General features: G+C 39.1%; 1 protein-coding gene across 1 annotated transcript in view; it reads right to left on the reverse strand.

Moving 5' to 3' along the window:
* The window catches only part of Scn11a (sodium voltage-gated channel alpha subunit 11), an 86,754-nt gene that overhangs the window by 14,069 nt on the left and 56,943 nt on the right, over positions 1 to 15,742 (reverse strand). The window contains exons 16-23 of the mRNA XM_027932205.2: positions 14,838 to 14,945; positions 14,021 to 14,138; positions 12,147 to 12,301; positions 9,052 to 9,225; positions 6,493 to 6,594; positions 5,819 to 6,082; positions 5,603 to 5,656; positions 624 to 765 (exon numbers count right to left, since the gene is read on the reverse strand). Of these exons, the coding sequence (XP_027788006.2) occupies positions 624 to 765; positions 5,603 to 5,656; positions 5,819 to 6,082; positions 6,493 to 6,594; positions 9,052 to 9,225; positions 12,147 to 12,301; positions 14,021 to 14,138; positions 14,838 to 14,945 (1,117 nt within the window). The remainder of the gene's footprint in view (positions 1 to 623; positions 766 to 5,602; positions 5,657 to 5,818; positions 6,083 to 6,492; positions 6,595 to 9,051; positions 9,226 to 12,146; positions 12,302 to 14,020; positions 14,139 to 14,837; positions 14,946 to 15,742) is intronic.

Consider the following 15,742-nt stretch of genomic DNA (forward strand, 5'->3'; position numbering starts at 1 on the left):
AAAAAAAAGACTTGAAATGTTATTAAAATATGACTCTAGGTCATAAATACTAATCCTAGTGATTGCTATTCTATTCAGATTCAATTATTATCAGATTTAATCTCAATAACAACAATGTCCATTGAAAGATAAGACAAACATAAAAATAATGACTTAATAACACCCAGATGTTTCCATTCCCTTTTGGTCTTATTCTAGAGGATCTTCTCAGGCACAAGCTTTTTGTTCTTAAGCAGATAATAGAGGCTTCTCTGCACAACCATCTACATCAGAATCATGTCCCATTAAAGCCCTTGGCAGATGCCATTATTTTATTGTTTTTTAATGCTTAGTAATATTCCATTATGTATATACACCACAGTTTCTTTATCCATTCATCTATTGAAGGGCATCTAGGTCGGACGTCATTACGCTAAGTGCATGTATGATTGCACAAACGGTGCGACTCTACATTGTGTACAACCAGAGAAATGAAAAGTTGTGCTCCATTTGTGTACAACGAAATGCATTCTGCTGTCATGTATAACTAATTAGAATGAATTTTTAAAAATTAAAAAGAAAGAAAAAGAAAAGCTGTTGGCAGAACTGAGATGGAATTTACCAAGCCAGGATAACCCGCATACTTATCTTTTTCTGCTGTTGGTTGAAGTTGTCAATAATAACACCAATAAAGAGATTCAGAGTGAAGAATGACCCAAAGATGATAAAAACAACAAAGTAAAGGTACATGAGTGGTTTTGCCTCAAATGCTGGCTGTTTTTCTTCCTGTTAGGGATTTTTTTAAGGAGAGAAAAAACAATTATTTAAGAGAAATTAAACCATCCTAGCTGTTTTACTTACAAGACCAAAGCATTTTTTTTTTCTTTTTACCAGCAACATCACACACTTAACCTCCTCCCGATGGCCCTGGTACTTTGCTTTCCCTTGCTTAGCTTGAATGGTGCACATGGTAGGAATATGGGGTGGGGGAGGCTCAGGCTTTTCTTCTGAGCAATGGAGAATCATTAGAGGATTGTGAGAGAGGTGTGGAATGATCCCATTTGTCTTTTGAAAGCCTCCTGGGCATTGCAAATTATATTCCATGCTTATATAATTATGTCAAAATGAACTAATACAAAATATATGTTTTTTTTAAAAAAGAGTTCAGCTTCTCAGGGCACCAGTGTAAGACAGAAGAGAATAGAACCTGGATATGAAGAAATGAATTAAAGCTTCAGTCTTCAGCAGAGACTTGAATGAATTCAAAAGTCAAAAGATTTTGGGCTGGGGATTTAGCTCAGTTGGTAGAGTGCTTTCCTTGCATGCACAAGGCCCTGGGTTCAATCCCCAGCACCATAGAAAAAAAGAAAGAAAGAAATTCAAAGATATTCCTCCTTTTTTAAAATATTTTTTTTAGTTGTTAATGGACCTTTATTTACTTCTATGTGGTGCTAAGGATTGAGCCCTGTGCCTCACACATGCTAGGCAAGCACTCTACTACTGAGCCACAACTCCAGCTCTTCTTCCTCATTTTTAACATTTACAATATATTTCAAGTTTTCCACCAGTAGTTGAATTTCTTTTTATTTTTATCTCCTATATTTTGGCTTGAAATGAACTTCTGCCGTGTGGTCTATATATTCTCATTGTGCTTTGTATGCTGATACAATTCTAAGATACGGTATCTAAATATCATTTTATATGAAGATCACAAATTTTCTTTTGGTTTACATTTGCCTAGTGTATATTTACCAATTTGTTTACATTTAACTTCTCTGAATTATGTTTTTTTATGTGTTTACATTTACTTTATGAACCAACCAAGAATTCTTTTATGTGGGAATTTAACCTACTTAGATTTATTGAAATAAAAAATATACTTTTTAAGTTATTTTTTTAAAGAAATTCTCCCTGAGTGTCTATATATATATTTGTATTTAGAGGGAACCAAACTGGAGGAAAGACCACCAGAGAAGGGGCACATACACTGTAGGCAGAAATGACTAAACTGCCCAACTTTATTGAGCTACTGCATCTGTCATACAGAGACCACTGCCTTTCTCATGGTTCTGTGTGTGGTTCCATTCCTTCACTCCTGAATTCCTAGTGCCTAGCACACCTCGTAATATGTAGGTTCTCATACACATGGAATGAATACATAAATGAATGAATGAACAATCAAGCTCTAGAAGGGACAAAAATTGGCTACAGCTCTTCCAGTTCAAGAAGTAGCCAAAAGCATCTGAGATTCTTTTCATCCAAGTGTCTCACATTACTTTAAAAAATAATATATATAATATATATTACATAATATATATTATATATAAAGAAATATTTAATATTATAGAAATACATATTTTAAATTGACACAATAATTTCAATACACATATATAATATGCAATGATCTGATCAGGGTAATTGACATATCTATAACCTCAGACATTTATCATTTCTTTGTGTTGAGAACATTCAAAATCCTCTCTTCTGGCTATTTTAAAATATTCAATTATTTGCTGTCAACCTCAGTCATGCAACCAGGCTATAGAACATGAGTTATTCTTCCTATATAACTGTATTCCTGTAGCCATTTATCACCCTCTCTCCTCCAGCCGTATGGGCCTTCTCAGAATCTGGTAACCATTATTTACTCTCTACTTCTGTCAGATCAACATTTTAGCTTCCAGATATAAGTGAGAATATGCAATACTTGGCTTTTGGTGCCTGCCATTTCATTTAAGATAACACCGCCAGTTTCATCAATATTGCAAGTGACACGATTTTATTCACTCATGTGGTGGGTAATATTCCATTGTGTATACATACCATGCCTTCTCAATCCATTCATCTATTGGTGGACACCTAGGTTGGTTCCATATCTTGGCTATTTTGAATAGTGCTACAATAAACAGGAGTGAACCTGCCTCTTTAACATGCTCATTTCAATCCCTTTGAAAATATACCCACTGGTGAGGTCGCTGAGTCATATGTAAGTTTTATTTCTATTTTTTTGAGGAACCTCAATACTGTTTTCCATGTCATTACTATTTTACATCCCCATCATTGTTGTAAGAAGGCTCTCCTTTCTTTGCATCCTTAGCAGCATTTGTTAAGTTTTTTGGTCTTGACAATAGCTACTCTAACTGGATTGAGATGATACCTCATTGTGATTTTTGATCTGCATTCCTCTGATGATTGGTAATGTTGAGCATTTTTTTCCATATACTTGTTGGCTATTTGTATATCCTCTTTTGAGAAATGTCTATTCAAGTCATTTGGCCATTTTAAGTTGGATTAGTTCCTTACATGTTTTGGATATTGATCCCTTGTTGGGTGAATAGTTTGCACATGTTGCCATTGGATTCATGCATGCATGTTAGATGGATGATGAGATTTCTCTTTCTTCTTCCTGATCATATTCAAAGATATAGCTAGCACTGTTGAGAGCTCCATTGCCACTGAAGTATATTTATATTTGTTATTCAACACCCCTCATATAGCCTCAGGTAATGGAGACAGTTATTAGAAATACTTTTCTCTTATGCCTTAAAGACTTGGCCTTTGTCCCAGTTGGCTTGAGGCTTTCATTTATTTCAACAAAGAACAGGCATTAGGACAGAAATAATATAATGGGAAGAAAGAATTAAGGTTCAGCATCTGACATTTAAAATAAGATAACGCAATGGGCTAGTAGGCTTGCAAGTTGTTATTGCCTTGAGAAATAAGAATATCTACATTCCTTCATGTCCCTCTTTGGCCATATCAAGGTCTTAGAGTAGTCAAGTTTTATGTGAGGGTGGTTTAGACAAGAGGAGGAAATTGAGGGGGGGGGGGGGGGCGGGGAAGAAACATAATCAGAGCTTCAAGATGTATGTCCTGATTCTTTCTCTTTGGTCTGGAGAGGGAAGATGGGGTCCAATAAATTGAGTGGAATGTGGAAGGCAAAGAAGATGTTCTTGCTTTAATCTGTATTTTTCTGAGAGGAAACTACTTCTTGAAGACCTGGGATATATTGGGTAGGCAGGCTGACCTAAGGGCCTGGGGAAGCATAATCAGGTAGAGAGAGGTTTCTTGAATTCCTCAGTTCCCATGTGGCTTAGATATGGAGTTGATAGTCATGGACCTGCCATGGTAGACCTTGTAGCAAAGGATAGGAGTTGTCTTTTAGGCCAGGGACCATGAGAAGGAGTCATATATAAGTTTTATTTCTATTTTTTGGAGGAACCTCAATACTGTTTTCCATGTCATTACTATTTAATCTGAGAGTCTGTGTGAGACCATGAAGAATTGATAGGGGAAAATGGCCCAGGTATTTACCAGTTGAAACTGCAATATTTAATACCAGTAGGATGCCTTGTGATTTTGCAGACAAGGGTCAAAATGCAGCAATCAGTATACAACAGGTAGTGCACACTAAGACCAGAACCACAATAGGCACTCTTCCACACATTTCCACCCCACCTCCAGCATTCATCCTGGTAAGCCACACACCTCTTCTGCCATACATCTGCAGAAGCTTTCCTTCATACCCCACACTTCCACCTCAAGGCAAATGAATGCCCAACACAAACTAAGGTTAAATTCATGTATTCGAAAGGAAAAAAGAAATGAATACATCAATATTTTAGAATGTGCCCTTTATTACATAGTATAACTATAATATTATATTGTATATATAATATATATTTATATAACATAAATGCTATAGTATAAATTGTATATATGTATAATATAATTGTATAATTATTATAAACACTTAAGTTTCTACTACTAGCTTTTCCTTTCCAGAAACTGGATTTTATTAACATACTCAGAATAAAGCAAATTCAGATTTGTTGCTATGCATTATCTATCTATGAACTCATAATGACAGTCTGTGAATTTATAATGAGAACTAGAATGACCATAAAGACAAATTTGCATTCCTTAACGTGTCTGTTATAGTACTCATACCATCTCCACTGCCACTGCCCTCTTACACATTTAAACACTTACCATGTGTCAGGCATCCACCCTGCAGACCCCCAAACAGAACAACGCACACACATGTGCCTGATAAGAAAAAAAAAAAAATACACACCTCCCCCATTGATTTCATTCTCGATTCAACCATTTGCTTACTCTGTGGCTTTGGGCAACTATTTTTTTTTTTTTAAACTGGAATCCAACAATCGGCAATCACCAGAATCCCCTCTAGTCTGCAGGGAACCTGGAGTCTTGGGAGGCCCTCTCTTACTCAGATGTAGCCCAATCTTAAAGTTTTCTCACAGTCTAAGACGGTCAGGTTGTCTTTGACATTTGGTTTCTTCTTCTCCATTCATTTGTTGAAGAGATTAGAGAAAAATCAAGACATCCCATGATTATATTGCTTCTGGCTCCATCTTCACATGAACAGTCTTCCCTTATTCACCATGGAGAAGGAAGACTGGACTTTAGAGAATACTGGGATTTCAGATACAAATTGGACATGATTAGAATACCGTTTTATCAGACTGGTATTTCGTAATCTGGTCCCAAGGAAAACAAGGCAGAGAGCTCTCTGGCTGTGGAAAGTCTAAGGCAGGAAGTTTTGGACTATCCATCATTTGACCCTGACATTCTAGAACATAGGGGAACAGGAACTCACCCCTCTGGAATCAACAGCTGCTTCCATGATGTCCAGCCAGCCTTTATATGTTGCCTGCAACAGAAGCAAAGAAACATGGATACAACTGCAGACTTGCCATCAACAGACACAGCTGATTCTATCATTTTAAATGGAGTCCCTAGGTTTTTATAAAAAAAAATGATTTACAGTTCTTACAAGTTTTCTCCGGGTGCAAAATCCACCAACAGCACTTACCACTTGCAACAGAGCAAGGTAAGCGATCCCCACATTGTCAAAGTTGACATCCAGGTTGACCCAAGTCTCATTACACTCATTACACTGACTTCGGTTTTCAACATTAGGAAGATATTTGCTTTTATCTTTTCCACGAATGCATCTTCCAAAATGTCCGGAAAAGAAGTTTACTCCCAGGATACAAAATATGAGCCAGAAAATCAGGCAAACAAGCAAAACGTTGAGAATGGCAGGAATGGCCCCTATGAGAGCATTGACCACCACCTTAAGGAAAATAAAACAAAAGAAGAATATAAACAAATGTGTAGGCCTCACCCATCACTTGATCACCTCAGGATGGGCCTGATGGGCGTGGCTGGTTCTTTTGAAGCTCTGTATGTCAGGCTCTACTCCTGGCTCCTGTTTCCACTGAGAAGAATTTGAGAATGAGCTTAGAAACTTAGAAGACAGCTGCCCTAGGATCCTGAAGGGAAGCCACCTCAACTGTCACAGAAGACCTCTTGGGAGTATCCCAGACTTTTCTCCACCATTTAGACTGTAAGCACTGGACTGGGTGGGAAGAATCCCAAGAAAATCTTAGCAACACAAAGAAAAGCCCAAGTTGCAAAAGAGTTGTGGGCTTCTCTCCATATCTCTGTTAGCTAAATTTCCACCCATCCACCTGGAGAATGTACCTTCATTCCTTCAAACTGAGACAGCGCTCGAAGAGGTCTCAGTGCTCGCAGAGTCCGAAGGGGCTTCCACGTATTTACGGTGAAGAGACTGACCACGGAGACCTGGTGGGAGGAGAACCTGACTTGTGAGTGCTCCTAACTCTTGCCCGGGGTTCAGCACAGGCTCAAAAGCCCCTGTCTTAATTAAATCAATCCCAAAGAATCAAAGGCTGAATGTTTTCTCTGATACGCAGATCCTAATTCACAATAGAGGGAGAAGAGAGGGAATTAGACAGAGGGGAGTGAAGGGAGGGAGGGGAAATGGGGATTGGAATGATAATAGAATGAATTGGACATTATTATCTTATGTGCATATATAATGACATGACCTGTGTAACTCTACATCATGTACAACCAGATGAATGAGAAGTCATACTCCATCTATGTATGGTGTGTCAAAACGCGGTCTGCTGTCATGTATAACTAATTAGAACAAATTTAAAAATATATTTTTTTTAAAAAAGAACCCCCTTTCTGAGAGGCTGAGCACAATTGTTATTGTCAGACTGTTCTGGAAGGGAAGGTGCAGATGGAGAGTCCATTTTTCTCCTTGTCTGGCAAAGCTACAGTCCACAAAAGCTGGAATAATGCATTTACATTGTTTGTCCAATGAAAGATGAAAAAAAAGTTGAGAAATTGTTGTGAATCATAGGAAACCAAAGAGACGTGACAATGATATCATAGTATGGAATTGGGGCAGGGGTAGAGGGTGGACGGGTAGAAAGAACTCATCATAAAGAATCTTGTTTTGACAACTGACAAAACTGGAAAACAGACGTGGGTTTTAGTTAGGGGTCAATGCTGAATTTTCTAACTTTGAGCATTGTATTGTGATTACGCCAGACAATGTCCTCGTTAGGAAACACATGTTGACAGGTTTCGAGGTAAAGAGACATGATGCTTGCAACTCAATCTTAAGCATTTTAGAGAAAAAATGGAGAGAGAGAATGAAAGAGAGTAGCAAACAGAGGAGCGACAATATTGCTAACTTGTCAAGCTGGGGAAAGAGTAGGAGGAGTTCTTAATACTATTTCTTGCACCTTTTAAGTAAGTTTAAGATCAAAAATAAAAAGTTTAAAGAAAAACTAATTTGTTTACTAATTTTTTTTCTTTCTCAAATAGCCCCTTTTTGTGAAATAAAAAGCATTTTTCTCTCCCCAATACTTTTCCCTTATGGCATAGGACTGAGGGTTGGAAAGTTCTGGTAAGAACACAAAATGAAAACTTAGCAATCTGCTGAACTTAAGCTGAGGGTGACTCCTTGCAGATCTTCAGTCATTCTTATTAGTCATGAAAAGTCTTCCGAGGTTCATCTAGAATAAGGAGTTGCTCAGCTGGCCAGGGAATTACGATGCCCCTGACTAAGCCAATGTCAAAGTTTGCTATTAACCCAAAACATTCTGCACACATCCTGCCAACTACACTGTAGTAGTAGCAACTTTTCAAATTAAGAGAAATTAGTGAATATGACAGAATGATAAGATTTTAAAATTTGTCATCAACTTCAAATGTTTCTATGTGTAATTTTTTTTTAATGGACTTCTTGCTTGAAATAGCATTGCTTATTGAAGGAGTATTAGGCACCTCTCCAAGTACCCCTACTTTGCCCCTAGTCAGAGGGAGAAGGATGGTAGAGCTTAGCTGTTCATCTGGCTTTACCAAATTACTGTCCTCCTTGCTGGGAAGAGGTGTTTCAACAGGGACACTCGTCACCTTTCACCTGGAACCTTACCCCTATCTCTGTTCCATCAAATTTGGAAACATTGATGAGACCCATGAGAATACCCAGTGTTTCCCAATCTACTGCATTCTTCAGTGGGATGTCTTCCAATAGTTTTATCTTTTATCTACATGCTATACACAATGGCATATTACTCAGCATTAAAAGAGAATCAAATCATGGCATTTACAGGTAAATGGTTGGAGTTGGAGAACATAATGCTAACTGAAGTTTGTCAATCCCCAAAACCAAATGCTGAATGTTTTCTCTGATATAAGGATGCTGATTCATAAGAGGGGGGATGGGAGGATTAGATGGACTCTAGATTGGGCAAAGAGATAAAGGGGAGGGAGGTGGAGGGAGGGGCCATGGGGGTAGGAAATACAGTGGAATGAGATGGACATCATTACCCTAAGTACATGTATAAAGACACGAATGGTGTAACTCTGCTTTGTGTACAACCAGAGATATGAAAAATTGTGCTGTATATGAAAAAATTGTGCTGTAATATTAATTGTAATTCATTCTGCTGTCATATGTAACAAATTTTTTAAAAAATAAAGAAATAGCCAGTGGCATTAAAGGTTAGGAAGGTGAGCATAGAAAGTATCATGGATGAGAGGTGGGGCACAAGGAAGGCTGAAATTACACTGGACAAAAAACATTGAGTTACAAGTACTATGAGGAGGCAATGATAACAAGAAAATAATTTGGAGAGGCACACAGGAAAACCAAATCCTCAATAGTCCCCTTCCCCAACCCACCTCCACCTGCATCGGTCACAGACATAGGAAACTTACAATCACAATGATGAAATCGAGCCAGCACCAGGCACTGGTGAAATACTTCCCAAATCCAAAGGCCACCCATTTCAGACCCATCTCAAAGATGAAAATATATGTGAAAACATGGTCAGTATAATTTAGTATTTCTTGGACGTGTGGCCGCTTGTCAAGGTGAACATCTTCAAATACCTGAAATAATAAAGCACATCCAGCCATGGGCCAAGCTGAATATTTGCAAAACACTCCTTGCTTACTTTTTGTTTTTCTTGCTATTGTGAATAAAAGCGAGCACATCTCCTGGTGATGCAGTTTTGCCCAAAAGAAATTAAGGTTGATTTTTTTTTCCCCAACGAAATCAAATCCCTGAGTACATGAAAATGGAAAATGCCATTTCTATACTTCTGTTGCCCTCTGGGTCCCATGGTCTCTCTTCACTAGTCCCCAGAATAGAAAACATCTTCCTAGTGGATCACCACACCATTTCCTAGACTTCTTAATCTTTTCAGGGCTTGCCAAGTGTATCTTTTCAACTTTTCCAGAAACACCCGATGGCACAGACCATCTCTTTCATCTTCTTAGTCCTCTCAGTGGCTTTATGCAGTGTCTCTCCATTGCTGATGGCATTGAGTCCAAATGCTCTAAGCCCACACTTGAGACCCAGGTCTGAAGTCTGTCATTTCCTCCAACAAGCAGCCTTATCCATTTACCCAATTTTCCCTGCAAATTATACCATTTTCTATATGTGCCATGACACACTAAATTTGAGCAGCTCTGGACTTGAATTCCCAATATAAATCACTTCAAATATTAAACATTCACTAAGTGTGATCATGAAAAAGAGACATATTGGTTTTCAGAGAGACCCTGTTTTCATGCTACATCCAAACATTTCCCTCACCTGAAGTATGTGTGTGATTCTGATATAATTAGGATATCACCTGTCCTTTTGGCCTACACATAGTGAGAATGAAAGAAAGGAGAGAAGGGAGCCTAGTATTAAACCTGCCCAAGACACAGAAAAATGCTCAGGCAGGTGAGAACTTAATCCTGCTATAGGGCATGAAGGCAAGCCTATAGCACCGGGGAAAAAAAGAATGCGAAAGGGTAAAACAGCCTCTCTTCCTGCTACCAAAAGGGTTTTTGACTAGAGAAACCTTCCATCTCTTCCTTGCCCTGCCAACCCCATCTCAGCCTTGAGATCTGAGCTTAGCTGTCATTTCCTACAGGAAACTGTCCTATTCTTACAAGCCTGGGGTAGGTACCAATCCCTACCTGTCCCACTTCACCCACTGCTTATGATCTGGCCTATAATGGAGCCATCTATCTTCCTTACTGCTCTCCAAGCTTCTGAAGGTCAGGGATTTGTCTGCTTGCCTCTTGAGGACAGACAAATCTGATTAGTGGTATAGGTTCATTTTCTCTCTCATTTTGGAAGCTTAGCATCAAACTGGTAAGCAAGTCTGAATTAGCACAGCTCAGTTATAACTAGCCCATTTCATGATCCAGGAGGCTCTCATTATTTTATAGATGCCCAAACCAGAACTTTTCAGATTTTAACAAGCCCAGATCACCTGGAGAACTCCTTACAAGGTAAGTTCTGATTCAGGAGGTTAAAAGAGGGCCAAGACAGCATTTCTAAGCTTCCAGGTGATGCTGATGCTGCTGGCTCATACACCACATGCATTGGCAATAGATTAAGTTCTTCATATTTCAATTTTTTTTTACAAATATTACAATGAAATGGGCTGGGTCTATCTCCTGGCACTCTCTGCTTTGTATATTCAGTATTGCTCTGCCCAGATGCCTGCATTGCCTCCTGAAGGCAGATGAGAACTGGGATTGTGTATCTCTGCTAGGTCTCTGATTATACAATGTCTCTCCACAATGCCCATATAAGTGTGTCTCTAGGGCCTTCTGACAAGCATTTTTGGCTTGAGGATTTCCCTCTGCCTAGTCTACCCACATTTACAGACTCAGGAAGGGTCCCATCAGTGCAGCTCTCCCAGCTGCCACTGAATATCCCAAGTACTATTTGTAGAATAAAACCAAAGAAACCCCAACATTGGAATAAGTGTAGATCGCCAATGGACATGTAATCACCAACAGACTACAGATAATCCTAGACCATGGACGAGCAATATAAATCAATCAAGGGAGTTCAATGGGTGGTTCTAGAAACATTTGGGTGTTTTTGTTTGTTTGTTTTTGTCTAAAATGAATTTACATTGCAGTAAGTAGTTAAATGGGGATATATGTTGGTCACAGTCCCTGATGAGCTTTGGTATATTCTCATTTCTTTTCACGTAGAGATCGCATGGATATAAAGCATTAGCTAGAAGGCATGGGATGCGGGAACAAGATATTTCCTTTTCTTTTCTAATTGCTAGATAATGTGAAATGATCTGTCACTCTAAATCAAGAAGGGGGACCCAGAACTTTGTTCACTTAGCCTAGCAAATTGTAAAAGTTCCCTATGGTGGCCATTTAAAGGGAAGACACAAGATAGAAGGGGAAGGAATGAGAGAGGAAGAAGGAGGTGGGGGGTAAGTGATAAGAGAGATTCCCAGGGAGGAGCTGGAGAGGGTACAAGAAGGACCAGAAGGTGTGAAGAGAGGAGGAAAAGGAAATGATGACTCTATGTCTTTGGAGGCAAGTGGAGTTAGTGTTATTTCAAGCCACACAGGGATTCTTACCACGCTTGGTCTAGAAGGATCATAAACATAAAACAGTGTCTCCTGGTCCCCTCCTTTTAGAAAGCAGAACTATGATCCTCAGGAAAAGAGAGGATGGGAGAATTGCTATCTGGAGTAGGAAATGTGTAGATACAACAGAAGCAGAAATTCTCCAAAAAAGGTGGTGGTGGTTGGGAGTAAATAGACAGGTCTGGACTCATGTTAAGGTGCTGGTTTGGGTTCATTTTTCCCCCCGCAGATAAAAGCATTTTTGGCTTGAGGATTTCCCAGGCGTAGGATAAACTCTAAAAAGTACATCAGTGAAGATTCCCTCTCTGCCTGGTCTACCCACTTTTACAGACTCAGAAAGGGTCCCGTCAGTGCAGCTCTCCCAGCTGCCCTGAAATGCAATGTCAACACGAGACCATGATAATTTACCAGCGTCCCACTGCTCAGCAGAATCACAAAGATAATAAAGCTCTCAAACCAGCTGTGTTTCACTATTTGGTAGCAGGTTTTCCGCAGGTTCCACCAAATGACCCAGGGAGACCTTCTCCTGTCCTTCCTACAGCAGGGAAAGAAGCAATGCAGACCTGAAAGGGATCAGAAGAAGCACTAGCATTAGGAGCTCTAGTAAATTGCATTAACAGCTCCGAATAGTCACTCCTCCCTCTATTGGCATCTCTTGCCTTGTGGCCTGACAAGGCAGACAGAGTCTCTTTCCAATCCCCTGAGTGGACTCAGCCATGGCCAAGAGCATGGAGTGCACTTCACGGTGTGCCAGTGCTGAGCCTGGGCTGGGTATGTTTCCACTTTCCTTCTTGCACCATAAGGAAGGCATGTTCAGGCTAACCCATTGGTTCTGGAAGGAGGATGATAGACGTGTGGAGTAGAGGGCCATGACCCAGTTGAGCTAAAGCTAGATTAGCAGATTTCCAGACAACATCACGATTCACATGGAAAGCCATACAACATTGCACAGATACCCAGTCTAGATCAACCGAATCGTGCAGGTACATGTTTATTATTGTGTGCTTCTGAGGCTTTGTGGGTTGTTTATTATGAAATAATATATTTGGCACTCATGTACAGATTGTGTCCAAAGAAATGAGGTAAGGATAGCCAAAGGCTTTGTGAACCCACCCAAGCCATACGTGAAAGAACTGGATCAATTATCAAGATGTCTACAAAGAGCTGAACATTTGTCCCAACACACATAAACCTTTAGCATGGATCACACTGTGCTTCTCTCCTAGTCTCTCTTTCTTCTTCTCCCAGTTCTGATGATCCTAACTTCATGGTGACTCCAACATTCCACTCATTTCCTCATCATCTTCCCAAGCCACTATGAGGTCTCCCTACTCTGCCCGTTTCCTCCCCCTATCTTTCAGAACATCAGTAAGTTAATTTTCCTAAAAGACTTATTTCTTCCCATCTTTTATCCCACTCCTCTGTCCTTCTAGCATCTGCCTTTCTTCTCCATCTCCACTGTTGCCATCCGGCACCTTCTTCAATGACCAGGCCAAATGAAAATTGAGAGAACTATAGTCTCTTGAAAATCCCCAGCCTGGCCCCTGTGAAGTTTGGGGGCTGTCAAACAATGCAGAAGAGAAATCAGAAACCCCTTCTTGGTGTTCCTTCTAGACCCAGTTTAATCCCAAATGGATGGAGAAATTTTTAATTTTTAGATTCATTTATCAATTTGTTATCACTTGTTTATTGATTGATCCATACTTGTCAGATCCATTATCTGGGCCATATTCTATTTCTCGTACTAGATATACAAATATATAATTACATCGACTCATTTCATACAACAATCCTTGGCAGTCGGTGCCATTGTTATCTCCATTTTATGAATGAGGCATAGACAGGTTAACTACATTGAACAAGTCATGTGGCTAGTAAGGGGAGGGGCTAGAATTTGAGTTTAGGAAGTCTGGATCCTGAGATGAAGGTAATAACCAAAATAGCCAAGTTCTTCTCTTGGTTTTCAACCTCAAATATATTCTGATAATGGATGTCCAGGGACTATATAATGTGGTAGACGTGTTGACCAGTGGACATTCTAGGGAAGTTTTCTAGAGTGTTTGTCCTTCTTGTTGGGCTGTGTGAGTGGAGCCCAACTAAATCAAGAATTTCCTAAAATCCCCTCTGCATGGACCCCATAATAGCCTCAAGAATCTCTGGATGCCTTGTCTTTCCTTTTGTCCCTACGAAAAAGGAAGACAACTACCAAAACCACAGAGCTACAAAGACCAGAAATACCATTCAAAGACTTTTTGAACTGTATGAAGAATATGGCCACTTACCTTTAGGCAAACATCTCTCTGGTTGCTTTTGTTGGGGAACAATTCTATACAAATATCCAAAGGCTTCCTGCAGATCTATAGTGCTACATTCTGATGGGATACTGATGGCATCAGACTTCTGCGCATCAGAAAAAGGAAAGGGGGAGTCATTTATCAAGACCCTGTTTCCCCAGGGTAGTATCTAATTCTTCATTATTGATTTGCTAGGGAAGAAACCAATGAGGTGAGGGCTTTTAGATCTGAAAGGTGTCGAGTTAGGTCCTTTCCTAAGTGCTCTGATCAGCCTGACTTCAGGAGAGAATTCACTAACTTCTCTCCATGGCTGAGGAACAGCAAGGCATATGATGACTCGGGAAGAGTCTTTTTGTAGGGAGGAAAATGTCTTCCCTGAAGGTTGCCTAATCCCAGTTAGGAACTAGGTAATGAGAAGACCATTCTGCTGAGACTCTAACTTTAATCTGTCTCGATTTGTGAAACAGTAGACCCAGACCAGTGGTTCTTGTTCATGTTGCCCTGTAAGAGACATTTTGACAATGTCTGCAGACATTTTTAATCATCCAAACAGAGGTGGGGGATGTTACTGGGGCATCTAGTGAATAGAAGTCAAGGATCCTGCTAAACATCCTACAGTTTACAGAAAAATCTCATGATAAAGAATTGTCCTGCCCTAAATGTCATAGTAGCAAAGTTGAAAAATGTTCTACTTAAAACTCAATTCTGGCGATTCTTTCTGCATTAGATATTTTTCCATAATGGCTCTTGTGGAGGTGTGTGGATGAGTCACATGTTCCTTCTGACAATTCCCAAAGAAAATTACCTTTCTGGGATTTTGCACGGCCAAATAAACCTCTTCCTCAGGAAACACTTCAATTTCCACACTTTGATCTCCTGGGATGGCAGGCTTCTCCTGGTGAAGGTCATAGGCCTGTCACAGAGGAGCCCAGAGTAAAATTAATATTTTTTTCTGGACATTTTGATTGAGATTAAAAAAAAAAAGTTTGAATTCTACTTAGCTTTTTGAGTGTCATGAGAATAGTCTGTGATATTACTCTCTTTTAAAGAACTGCCCCTGGAAGAACTCAATGTGAAATAATTCTGGGAAACCTACTAGATAAAACAGAAAATTGAAACCTACCTTCAAAGTTACATTAATCAAAATAGTTACATAATCAAAATACCCACCAAAAATTCAGAGGTGAAATGTAAATGGGGATTTAATATATTTTTAAATGTGTCCTTTAAATTTAATAGCTAACTAATAAATTATTTAATTTATAATAATAAGTTATTATAAATGGTATGGATATTCATTGCCATTATATAGTAAAAATAAAATCTATAATTATGTGATAGTCTGATATAAAAAGAGATGAGCAAAAATACTGAGAAGAAAAATTTAGAAAATAATATTTTTTTATCTTCTGGGGGCAGAGAGGGTTTCCATAGCAAAACAGGAAGCAAAATGCATAAAGAAAACTACAGCAATACAGAACTACATATAAATAAATTTGGTTCAATAATCTGGGAGTATATCTGAAAAGGATGCATGAAGTCACAGCTTAGGCAAGAATTTCATCCTATTGAAGGGTTTCTGCAAATATGACCATGATTTAAGACTATATCTACCCTTTGATCATTTGTGATAACACATATAAATGTGTATACACATGTATGCATGTCCTCAAATATACATACATACATACCTACACACAAAAAAAGGAG

Source organism: Marmota flaviventris, chromosome 1 (assembly GCF_047511675.1).
Source record: "Marmota flaviventris isolate mMarFla1 chromosome 1, mMarFla1.hap1, whole genome shotgun sequence".
Taxonomy (NCBI): domain Eukaryota; kingdom Metazoa; phylum Chordata; class Mammalia; order Rodentia; family Sciuridae; genus Marmota; species Marmota flaviventris.